The sequence below is a fragment of the Castanea sativa genome, chromosome 2 (assembly GCF_040712315.1).
Source record: "Castanea sativa cultivar Marrone di Chiusa Pesio chromosome 2, ASM4071231v1".
NCBI classification, from domain to species: domain Eukaryota; kingdom Viridiplantae; phylum Streptophyta; class Magnoliopsida; order Fagales; family Fagaceae; genus Castanea; species Castanea sativa.
In genome coordinates this window covers 23,262,590-23,275,424 of record NC_134014.1, presented here as the reverse complement: position 1 = coordinate 23,275,424, position 12,835 = coordinate 23,262,590, and the positions used below count along the sequence as shown (strand labels likewise).

The following is a 12,835-nucleotide window of genomic DNA, read 5'->3' as shown; positions in this document are numbered from 1 at the left end:
ATAAATGCTGATACCATGGAGTTTGTACGCAATGTTCTGAGTTGAATCATGTTGAAAGGTGATTGATGATGGTGCCATGGGGTTTTTCACCATAAGTAGTTACCAGGACTAGAGTACCATGGATGGTGATTGACAACGATTCAGTGAGGTTATATTTTATTCTATTTTCCTCTCCATATTCTGCCTTGATTTGTTGCTGATTGTAATGTGCATAGGTGTTTTGATATAAGAGTTTTACATAATTTTAGTATGGCCAAACAATTATTTTTGTATGGTTTTGAGAATTTCAAACTAACAACGAAAACTAACTCACTTTCGCCCAAAAATATTTTCAACTGAAACGAAGTGTTTAGTGTTGAAAGTTGAGACAAATGAAGCTCCTTAAGTTAGCAGACATCCGCCTAAGACATAAAAAGCTTATCATAAGAAGAAGATAAAAAAAATGGTATATGTAAACACCTACCATGATAAAAATGCTCATGTACTTGCTCATACTGAAACAAAAACTACTGTATTCCTACAAATCTTCCTCGTCAAGCAGGAAATTTCAACCGCAAAATTTTAGCAGTCAAACTCACAAGAAGGCAACCATTAACAGATGGGATTAACAGATAGGGCCTTTGTATCTGTAAGAAGCCTTGTATGGTGTCAAATTCACATTTGAAATCCCAACTAATCCTATAAGAAAAGGGAATACTTCCATATCTGCACAACTTGCATCGAACTGTTCACATTCTTCACATAGTGATTAATAAATACCTTCATCTGCATGTTTAGAAACCATTAGTATTGCTCTGGTACTCCACAGATTAATTAGTCCATTTATTTCACACAGGTGACAACTCCAAGGGATAAGTCAAAAGTAACAAAGGAGTTAAGTGCCAGTAAAGATGCCTACCTTCACCACCGTCATCAACTTCATTATAATCATCTTCGTCATCATCAAAATAATCATTCTGCAAGGTGGCAAATTGTATAAAAAAAAGCATATGGCAAATAATATATATATATATATATATATATATATATATATATATATATATATATATATCCATGCCCTAAATATTGATGTTTCACTTTGTTGGAAAAACTTGATACAAACCTGTTAATGTCAGGTATAAACAATGATATCCCACTGACTGAATTTCAAAAAGCTACAACTAAACATAATGTGAGACTATCTGATGAATGAGAACCGGAAATAGAATTGACACCCAAGAGACAGAAGTTTCCACATCTGTTGCCTAAAAAGAAGCCATAAGTCTTTCTTGCATCTCATCCAGTAAATAACAAATCCAATATCAAAACAAAATTTCTTTCAATACTTGGATGACATCCTACAGCCAGCTGATATCATAAGAATGGTGTTTTATATAGTACTATAGACCAAAAATGGCAACTACCACAAATTTTTGAAATGTTGAGGCAATAGGATACGGCTTTTTTGGTAGGTCAGTGTTCCGCCTGACCACAGAATCCAACTTAACAATTTCATGAGCTGATAAGGGAACCTAATTCGCCATATATAAACAACAGTAGAAGAGAAGAGAATGCCTCATCATGGATAGATAAGCCATGGACTTATTTGCACCAAGACATGCATTCTCTGCATGAAATTTAGATGAGTGTTATCCTTGATACTTGCCTATTTTAAAGATCATGCTCCAGAGTTTCCAAGAGCATTAACAAGAATGGACCCCCTTCTATGCAGAGATTCAATGGCAGGCGATGTTTACTATCACATGTGTAACATCATTTACCTCATTTTGTTAACAACTTACGTAAACTAAACATTATTGATTAAGTTTCTACGAATGCACCTGGGCGTCCATGTTTAAGAACGGATTTACCCATATAGCATTATTATGACAGGCCACTACATCATCAACAAAGCCACTGTGGGTCTCGAGGTCAAGATTATTGAACATCAAAGTAACACAAAACAATACAAGCACAACGTTAGTATATGTTCCTTACAAACCTGATAATAATCATCATCACTGGGTTCTTCCTCGGCATCTTCTCCCTCTTCTTCATCTTCATCCTCCTCTTCACCTTCTTTCTTTTCCTTTTCACCTTTATCCTCTTGGCCCTACAGATTTGAATGAGTCAACAAAATAGGACTCTAAAGGAGATCTAAGGCAAACAGCCTATGACAACTAATGACTGTATAAGTAAATTACCAGTATGTTCAACATTAAATTCTAAACTTAAAGCCACTTGCCAAAGAACATAAACTTGGTTCAAATGTTTTCCTATTAGAAAATGCTTTATTATTACTAAGGCTTGATTCAGATGTGCTCTTATCAAAAGTGTGGCTAAACTGATCTTTAAACAAATATTGTAGGCAAAAGAGTTGCAAAAGCTGCGTCTTTTACCTGAAACCTTTGTTCAAGCTTCTCTAAAAAATCTAGCTTCTGCAGATCTGACATAGAAACATTTCACCGAGTTTAACATACCATCCAAAGACTTTGTGGTAAGACAGAATCATCTAAAAGAAACAGCAGATGGTGATGATACTCTCCAAATAACAAATAGTTTTTTAAGAGTTGGTGCATGTAGACATTCATGTTAAAAAGTTGAGACTAGCAGAACCATCATGCATGCTTAATTAAAATAAGATAATAGGATTTTGGTTTTCGTATCAAAGATCATGGTTTGCACATTGTCATTTCCACTTTTAGTGCGGGGATTTTCTTCAGTTGTTCAGCACATTCTACTCTCTACTTGAGAGCCTTGAGATAGGTCTTGGCATCAAGATTTAATGGTGTTCAGATTACCTCCTTAGTACAAGACCGAAAAGAGAGTTTTGCATTCCAAGTGAGATGTCCAACATAAAAGGAACAAAGGGAAGAATTGATGAAGAATATATGAAAAATAAAAAATATAATCACAAATAAAATGCATGACAAGAATTCTCAAACTCAAGATTTTAGAAGCTGTATAATCAACGAGTGCCACAGGTGAGTAGAGCCCAGGAAAGAAGGAAACCCATCAGGAGACTAAAGTAGAAGACTTCTGCCATGAGAGAAGGCGGCCTGTCTCAAGGAACATGGCCCCAGGTTGGGAAAGAGGGGGGAGGAATTAATCTTATCCATAACAAAAATCTCAAACACCCCCAACAACCCCCCCCCCCCACCCCCCAGTAACGTAAAAGAGATTGGTGACAATATTTAAAAAAGAACAAAGAAGACCAGCGAAACTTTATTTTAAAACTCCCATCTCAGATAAATAAGTATAAGACAAAAAGTCTCAAATTTTAGTCCATCTCACAGGCATGCTTCTAAAGTATAGACACCTATTAATTATCTGCAGTACCTATAACAGTATGACACCCAAAAAAATAGAAATAAAAATAATCTAATTGGCCTTGCTCAAAGGATAGCTATATTATAACCAAACATGTCCTAAGTTTTGAATTCAACCCCAAACAGCCCCAAAACTGGAATTACTAAAAAGACCCTAGAATATGAAATTTCAGATTTTTAAATCCTTGAATACCAGAACCTGTTTGTTCAACCAATTAAGTAGTTCAATATCAACTGGCACCCAAGTTAGAAACCAATTATTTCTAGTAGGGGGAGCGCTTAGGTCCTTGTCCCTTTTTCCCTTTTCCTGCAAAGAACACTTTTAAGGGGCTGATCTTCATCAATGACAAACCGACATTGGGCAAATAAGACATGCAAAATGTGCACAAATCAGAAAGAAATACACCCCAAAACATATTAAAGCAAATAAACAGAGAGAAGGCATTCCATCTCATCAAACCTGACTCGGGATTCCATCGAACCTTTTTCCTGCTTGGCTGCTGCCCTTTCCAACCTGAAATTTTCATTTGTATTACTGGAATGGTCTCTTAAGACATCATGAAATGCAGAAGGAATATCAACAAGGCAAAGTTAAATATAGTCTTAGAAGACCACAACCCATTTTCAATAAGTTGCTCAGATTACACACCTCCAATTAGTTCTTGAGGAAATCTTTTAACCACCAAAATTTGCGAAAGAGAATCACGTGTCACTTTGGTCCTTGGTTTTGTCCTGTCAGAGTATCTTTGTATATCCGTACTTTGGCTCTCTGACACCAGAAATTCAAGAAGTGAATATATTAATGCAATGTAATCTAGTAGGGACCTAAAGGCAACTATAAATTTTGGGTGATGCTATTCTGAAAATTTTGACAGAAGAAATCCTTTTGCGGCTATTATTAAGGTAAATGAGAATTGAGTACAAATGTAAAGTAATGCATTTTGGTCTCAGAAGTGAAATATGCATGATAAGAAAACATCTCCTTGTACTATGCTGGGAATTTAGTGTAGCAGCTTCAAAAGAATCCTGGATTCAATTTAAAATTCAACTACAATCATATCTAAGGTTACAGCAAAGAAGCCAACTCGTTCCTGCCCACAGCTCTACTCTTGATGTAGATTACAAAAGAAAGTTACATAAAAAGTTGGCTGGTTTTCATTTTGTTCACAGCTCTTAACTCTTGCATAGATCTAATGTGGTCCAGCATGAAACAATGAAAGCCAACCAAGTACCTTCCAATTTTAAAATATAAAAAAATTTCTCTAAACCCAATAAAATATTACATGTTTGAATCTTTGAAAGAAGAAATTGAATTCCATTCATCTTGGATCTTTGGATAGGTCAGCTACATCCATCTTGAAGAGGGTCATCATGTACTTTTTATAAAAATGCACTTCTATTGTCACTACAACTACAAGACAAACCTGAAGCTTTTAAAACCAATTTGACCAGTATAAAATTTTTCTTTTATTGGCAAGTTACACACGCACCCAATGAGTCTTAAACTCACGACCTTACCATCCACCTAAAACTTACAAGGAGCAGAGGTGCTAGTTGAGCTAGAGCTCATTGGCAATTTGACCAATATAATTTTTCTCAATAGCACATATCAAAGACTCCTTGAAACTTCGGCTACAGCTTTTGTGAAGTATTGATGATAAGAATAGACATATATATATATATGTATGTATATATATATATATATGTATGTATGTATGTATGTATATGCATATGTGTGTGTGTGTAAGAAAAGCTTGTTACACAAATTTTCAAATGAATAATGCCTTCTTTCTTTCTTCTTTTTTGATAGGTAAGAAAAAATTTTATTGAAAAAGGAATAGCATGAAAAATACACAAGGTTCACGATAGTGATCAAAAAGAGAAAAAAGAGGTAACAAGAAGCAAACGAACACTAAGCTATTCTAACAGACAAAATAAAATCCATAAGTGTAGAACAATCCGAGAGGCCCCAACACCGAGACCAATCAAAGAGGATCTGTTGGCATAAATCTAACAACTGAGCCAATGATTTCCCAGTATCCTCAAAAAAGTCCAAATATTCCACATTAAACAACCCGAAACCAGATTCCAAATATCAGAATTATATTTCCCAAGCCAATGATACCAACAAAAAAAAAAAGTTTGCAACGGAACCTAGCATGACCCAATCAATTAATCCCTAACAGCCGAAGCATATACATCCACAAAGAATGAGCAACCGGACAGGAAATCATCAGGTGATCCACAGAAGAATAATGCCTTCTTTATTTATTGATAAATTCAGGATCATAGTTGACTAATTTATCTATATCACCACTATAGACATTTTACTAATTTATGTTGACAAAAAAGTGAGTCTCCCAATCATCTCTGTATCTTATGTTTTAAATGTTTCCATGTCCAAATGTTGATATACTTGAGAGAACTTCATTCACTCATAGTGTCAATACGAATGTGATATCTATTTGAATCCCATTTCAAGATATCAAAAAACATATTCTCGACTAAATTGAAATAATTTTTGTTGATAAATATATATATTAAGTAGTATCAATATGGAGTAAAAGCGAAAACAAGGGTAGAGCCCAGGAACAAGTAAATTGAAAATTTTCCATAAGGCAAAGCATAAGGAAGAAAGAAATTTAAAAAAAGAAAAAAAAAAATGCTTGCTTACTTTTGGGAACAGTCTCCTCCTCAAGAAAATAAGCAGAGCTTTTCCAAAAAATTTGCAAGCGCATACCGGTAGAAACTAAAGTTTCTTCTCTGCTCATACTTTTTCCTTTTTGATCAGTTTCTCCTTTGGTCACACTTCCGATACAAGGTAATTCAATATCCTGCAATTTCATAGAGAAAACTTTATATTATATTTTCATAGATAGATAGATAGTCTAAAAAATCATAATATTTATTTGAACTTACAGGAAAGAGTTCAAAGGGCTCTTGCTTGGCATATTTAAAGCCGCCACCACCACCTCCATATCCACGTCCACGCCCTCGCCCTCTGAATGCCATCTACCGTCGACCCAGAAAGAAATAAATTAACACTGTCACACCCCCCAACCCCCAAAACTCAGGTTCAAATATCCTCTATTATATTATTATTATTATTATTATTATATCATGCCACCATTGAAAGTGAAAACCCTGCTAAGAACCAAACCTCATAGGATATCTTAAAATAAATAAATAAATAAATAAATAAAAAGCAGGAAGAGGGAGATTGAAACACGAACGCATTAATTCAAATTCAGTATTTATTTATTTAAGGGTCAAAGAGAGTATATCGGAAAATTATAAACGAGCAAGTTTACCGTGACTGCCGGTGATGAGATGCTTGAGATATGCAAGTGACGGGAGAGAGCGGCAATTGAATAGAGAGAGAGATCTTCTTCTTCTTTTTTAATATTATTTTTACATTTTAAATATGAACAAAACTTAGGTTCTGTTTTTTAAATTCTTGCTTATTCGATGGTGTGACTGTCGTAGGTTTACTCGGACTTAGTAGGCTCCCACTATCACTCACTTCACAAACCAAAGCGTCGTCATTTTCTTAATCATCACTCGAGATGATCCTCGACTCTCAAATTCAACTCAGCCCCACCCACTAACTCACTCATCACTACTCTTTTATTCCTTCTTTTACAATATGAAGTATAAAGTATGCATTTTGATACATCCCAATTGAAAATAACAACAATCAAATTGACTCTAAAATGTAGGGACTAAAATATAATTTTTGTCAAAATAATAATATTCCTGAACAATTAGATGGTAGGTGAATGGGCAAAGAGCTTCGAACCTAGAAACACCAAATTCAATCAATCGCATTATAATGGTTCATTTGGATTTTACTTATTTTAGTGTCTTATTTTTGCATGGTATTTATTAAAAAGTATATTTTTTGGTAAATTTTATGCATGTTAAATATGTGATAAAAAAGCTAAAGGTAATTTATTTCCAAAAAAATTAAAAGTTCCATTATTTATAAATAAATAAAAAAGGGGAAAAAAAAACAAGACAAAAAGCAAAAACTTTTAAGAAAATGCCAAACACACTTTTAGTTTATTAGATCTTTGAAATTTCGGGTGTCTAATGGACAAGAAGTGGAAAAATCTAAACAAATGGCTAGGACAACACTTCCTTTTAGAAAATGTTTTATTAAAAAAGCACTAAGTTTCTATAAAATTAAGATAATAAAGTATAGTTCTGTTCCTTAAATTTTGGAATTATCTGGTTAGATTATAAACAAAAATGGATTGTATGAGCAATGTGAAAATGGAATAAGATATTAAAGTTCAAGATAAAAACTTTGGTAAGGCCAATGTAAAAATGGAATCATATATTAAAGAGCAAATTGAAAATTTTGAAACAACAATAAGGGTCTATAGGTACCAAAATTTAAATAGAGGTTTTTGTTTTCAAAAACTGAAAATGGTGAGTATCACTTTTAAATCAAGTGTTTGCTATGAGTTTTTAGAATATAATTACTAAAATACAAAGTTAAAAACGTGTATTCTAAAAACATCCCATGGGGTATTTTTCAGAACTCCAATGGCCTGTTTGGATGTTTAAAAAAGGAGGGGGAGTAGAGTAGAGGGAAGGGGAGTAATTCAATTACCTTGTTTGGAAGTTTTTTAAGGAAGGAGGGGAAGGGGTTTGGAGGGGTTTGAAGGGGTTTCAACTACTTCCAACCCCCTCATTTTTAATTCCCCCAAATTGGAGAGATTTGAAGGGAGAGTAGAGCACATAAAATTATTGATAAAATAAATTACCTAATTTACCCTTATTATATTTATAAAATTACAATGTTAAAAACAAGGGAAAGGGCTAATTACTCCCTTCCCCCTTACTAATTATAAAAACATCCAAACAAGATGGAGGGTAATCATTCTCCTCTACTCTCCTCCCCACTACTCCCCTCCCCTCTACTCCCCTCTACTCTCCTCCTTCTCTAAACTCCTAAACAGGCCACAAAAGTAGGTTTTGATGGCATTATGGTAACTATGTTGAAAAACTTGGGCCCACATTATGTCATGAAAAGTTCACTTCTTCTTAAAAACTCATCCATATGCCAAACACTAGGGATGTTCTTAAAAACAATGTTCTATAAAAACAATGTTAAACACACTTTGTTGCATTATGAGTTCCCTAAAAACAATTTCCCAATTCAATTTTGAAAGCAAAAAACACAAATGTTTTTACCAAATAGGTACTAACTATAATACCAAGTGAAACAGCATTAGTTTAGAAAGTAACGAGAAACAATGTTGTGAAAAAAAATAAAATAAACAAACAAACGAAACTAAACGAAATTCACATAGCCCAAACTTCCAGTATCTCACTATGTACAATCATTAATCACCATTAGCCACCACTCAGACTTGTAGCCTCAACCATTAATCTCATGGACTTTTTTGCCCAGAGAGAGAGAGAGAGAGAGAGAGAGAGAGAGAGAGAGAGAGAGAGAGAGAGAGAGAGAGAGAGAGAGAGAGAGAGAGAGAGAGAGAGAGAGAGAGAGAGAGAGAGAGAGATTAGATCACACTCTCAAGGACCTGATCAAGTCTTTTGTCATCGCTCCTCCTTTCCCTCTAGCATTAAAAGTCCCTTAAGTTGTGTTCTTTCACGTTTTCTTTCTCTCATAGGCATATTGGTGATTTTTGTTTTCTAAAATTCAATTTACTCTCCTCATTTTATTAAGGACAAAACTTAGATATAGTACCATAGGTGTTGTTTCTTAGGTTTCCTCTTAAGATTCAGCTATGTGTCTACTTAATTAAAAAATACACTTCCACCCAATAAGAAAAAACCCACATGGCAAAATCTTAAAAGGAAAATCTAAAGAACATCACATAAGTACTGTACTTAAGTTTTATTATTTTATTAAATAAAAGAAAAGGAAATATAATAGTTTCACTCTCTCTCTCTCTCATACAATCATACACTGATCCACATTGCACATAAATTGGTGGTAGCTCTTGAGCTCCATTTTCTTCCTAATCCACTAATCCGCACAATAAACTAAGATAGGAATCAATTCACATAATAGTTGGTATTTTATAAATACACTGATCCAAGCAGTAGTTTTTTTTTTTTTTTGAGAGATAGTTTCAACCTATGACATCTACTCTGATAATAGTTATTTATCATTAGACCAAGATACCAATTAGTTTTTAGTGTATGCGAGGATTAAACCCCAGATCTCTTTGTTAGGACATATGTGTTTCACTTGTTAAGAACATATGTCATTCATTTATGTAATTGACTAATCTTTTGACAAAACCCACTTTACTTGTAATTTGATAGATTTAGGATGAATTTTATACTTCAAGAAACTGTGTTTCAAGATCAAGTGTTGAAGTCATCAAGTCTGTCCAAGAAACAAGCTGAAAAGTGCAAGTCCATTAAAGCTTGACAGCTAGCATGTGTCGAGGTTTAAAGAGCTGTTCCAGTCCCGTGGCTCGACAGCTGCTCAACAACATCTCAATACCTCTATCTGTCGAGGTTTAAGAAAAACATATTTTGATTTCTGTTTTGATTCCAATCCGTGGATGTGTCTTTGGGCCTTATTTTCTTATAACCCTAGACATATAAAAGGATTATTCTAAGGGTCGTCAAAAAGTTCACAAGTTGCACAAGTATTGAGAAATCCTTGTTCAATCAAGTTGTGATCAAAGACAAAGTTTTTGCCCTAGTTCGTCTCTTTTGTGAAGAAGTTGTTGTGTAATGTGCACCATAGGGTTTTGTAACCAAGCATCTTCTTGATCTTCATCATGTTGATGAATTGAAGAACTTTGCAGCCAACAATCTTCTCTAGTTGGTGATTGAAGTCGCGTACTAGGATTCGCGCAGTTGGTTAGTCACGTACTTGGGAGCATTGCATTGAAAGGAGAAATTGTCACTACAGAACAAATCCAATTGAGTATTGGGGTAAGGGTTCAACTGTAGGTTGGTAAGGTACTTGAGATTCATTTTCTTGTAACCGCTTGTTGTGATAATAGTAGAATTTTGGGAGTGGTGACCTTAAAATCACCTGGTGGGGTTTTTGCCATGTATGTTTTCCCCATTCGTAAACAAATCACCGTGTTATTTATTTTCCACTGCATACTTAGTTTAATTGGTGATTTGTTTGTGATATCACGCAATTTGCATGTTAATTTAATTAATTAATAACTTGGCTAATTAATCAACTTAATCCATCACAAGAGGTCAATACGTTTTTGGCCTATCACTCTTATTCAACCATCAAAGACTTTACCAGTTGAGCTAACTAGAACTCATAATCCGCACAGTAGTTGAGTCTTTTAGAACACCAAGTCACCGAAATCCCTGGTTGGGCTGTATATGTTATGGGTTTGAGTTTGTTTTACTGAGATAGCTAATTCACTGAGATGGTTGGGGTTTTGTTTGTTATGGTATGTACTTGATCTGAGTTTGTATTTGTTTATGGAACTTTTGGCTAATCTAAGTTTGTGTTTGAATTGGGGTCATTTTGTTGATTTGAGAGGTCTCGAATTGGGGAAGGAGAAAACGAAAAAAAAAAATTGTATAAGGAGAGAGAAAATATAATATGTAAATCATTAGAGTGATAAACACTGAGCTACATGTATGTGAATTTAAGTTTGTTAAAGAAGCAAAAGTGAGTTTTTAAGACCAAATATGACTAAATATGTGCTAAGGCTTATTTGAATGCTTTAACTCCTTAAAAAGCCTCTTCTTATTTTCTTTTTTCACTTAAAAAGACCACAAAGCAAACCTTTCTTTTTCCCTTTAAAATGACTAGAGTTTCTTCCAAATCAAATAACGTTGTCTAAATTCCTCTAAATATGATTTTCTCCCAAATCAAAATCCCTTCCCCTGACCAAAAGCAAACCCAACCCAACCCAAAACGTATAAATGACTCCAAGAACAAAACCAAATCAAACATCCAAGCAAATTTTGAAATTTGAGTTTCAAGATCTTATATGGATAATATTGACTATGTTAATTATTGCAAGAATTTGGAATTAGGGAAAATTTCAGTTTGAGGTTAATTTTTCTTTATTTAAATTTTGATGCAAGGTTCCACCCTTAGCATAGAAAGTAGCTTGCAAATGTTTTACATGAAATGAAGTAGCATTTGAAGAATATATATATTTTTTCATTCACCTAAGGGGAGGTCACCATAAATAATTTGCACTTTAGGGGATGTGAATGTCTTATTCCAAACTAAAGGAGAAGTAAGTTAGAAGTATAATAATTAAAACCTCAAAAAAGGTCCGTGCGCTTTTCCTTTTAATTTTTTATTTTGCGGGTAATTTGAGTTTGGGTTTGAGAATTTTCTTCTTGATTCATGGTTTTGTTTTTTGATTGCTCGATTTGTTTTTGAATTTTATTATGTCTTTGAATGATTTGTGGTTGTTGAGAAATTTAAGTTTTGGTTTTTAATTGAAATTTGAGAATTTGAGATTAGGTTGTTAAGATTTTAGTCTTTCTTGTTAATGTTTAGATGGTTTTTTTTTTTTTTATGAAAGTTTCAACTTATAAGGTCCGCTCTTAATAATAATTCTTTATTATTTGACCAAGACACTAATCGGTTTTTTGTGTAAATATCAGCAATAACATTGCTCATTTTTAGCTAAGAGATAAAAATGCATTTGTATATTTTGTCCGGCCTCAATTTGTTTACTAAAATATCAATTTAAGCCTTGAAAATCTAAAAATTGCATTTTCAACATGGAATAATAAGGAATCACATGAAGCAAATTTATTTGTCTTAAAGAGAGTGTGGTGTCCACAACATTGATGAGCTTTAGGTTTGGCTTAAAGAAATTTTAGAGGATATAATCCTAATTGTAATTATTATTAATTATTAAATTTTATATATATATATATATATTTGATACAAGATAGAATTCTACTCTAGTCTAAATTTTATATTTAGAGTCAAAAGTTTTATAACTCAATTGACACATTTTAATGTTTTTAATGGAAATGTCCAAAGTTCAAATTCTTCTTTGAGCATTTTTTTTTCATATTTAGACAAAAAAGAGAAAAATATTTTCCTATTAGGTTAAATATTTTAATGCATTATACGAATTATTATATAATAAAGAACAAAAATGAAGATAAAAATCAAAATAAGGAGAGTCAAAACAATTTTTTTTATGAACAAAAAATAGGTAGGAGGGCAATTTGAGTTGGCGTCTTTTACTAAGTGTGATTACAGTAACATCCTACTCGCTGAGCCTAAGCCTGTGAGGGCAAGGGATTCGAATGAAGTTTAAGAATAAGGAGAAAATGTATAATGCTTAGCTTAAAAAAGTTGTGTTAACGAGCAACATAAGGTGCTGTTAGCGTTAAATTTTGTGCCAGAATTTATATACTTTGTGTCAGAATTATTGTCTTTATGTCAATATTTTGTCAACTTTATAAATTTTAGGATTAATTTTATACAATTTCTCTTATTTATTTATTTATTAAATAAGACCCACATATTTTTAACTGATTAACATTTGCCTTCTTAAAAAATACTTCTAAACTTAAAAGTG

At 33.3% G+C, this 12,835-nt stretch overlaps 1 protein-coding gene across 2 annotated transcripts; it reads right to left on the bottom strand.

Moving 5' to 3' along the window:
* Nucleotides 1-465: 465 nt before the first annotated feature.
* Nucleotides 466-6,929, bottom strand: LOC142623144 (uncharacterized). Of its 2 annotated transcripts, none has more exons than XM_075796548.1 (9): nt 6,620-6,929; nt 6,228-6,320; nt 5,983-6,142; nt 3,958-4,077; nt 3,769-3,822; nt 2,379-2,425; nt 1,982-2,092; nt 899-956; nt 466-765 (listed from the first exon to the last, which is right to left on the bottom strand). In XM_075796548.1, exons 2-9 carry the CDS (start codon nt 6,318-6,320, stop codon nt 749-751), a joined length of 660 nt encoding a protein of 219 aa, XP_075652663.1. In that variant the 5' UTR covers nt 6,620-6,929; the 3' UTR covers nt 466-748. The 2 variants fall into 2 exon arrangements, with proteins under 2 accessions (XP_075652663.1, XP_075652664.1); XM_075796549.1 differs by having other exon boundaries at nt 6,228-6,352; nt 6,620-6,840.
* Between the last annotated feature and the right edge of the window lie 5,906 nt (nt 6,930-12,835).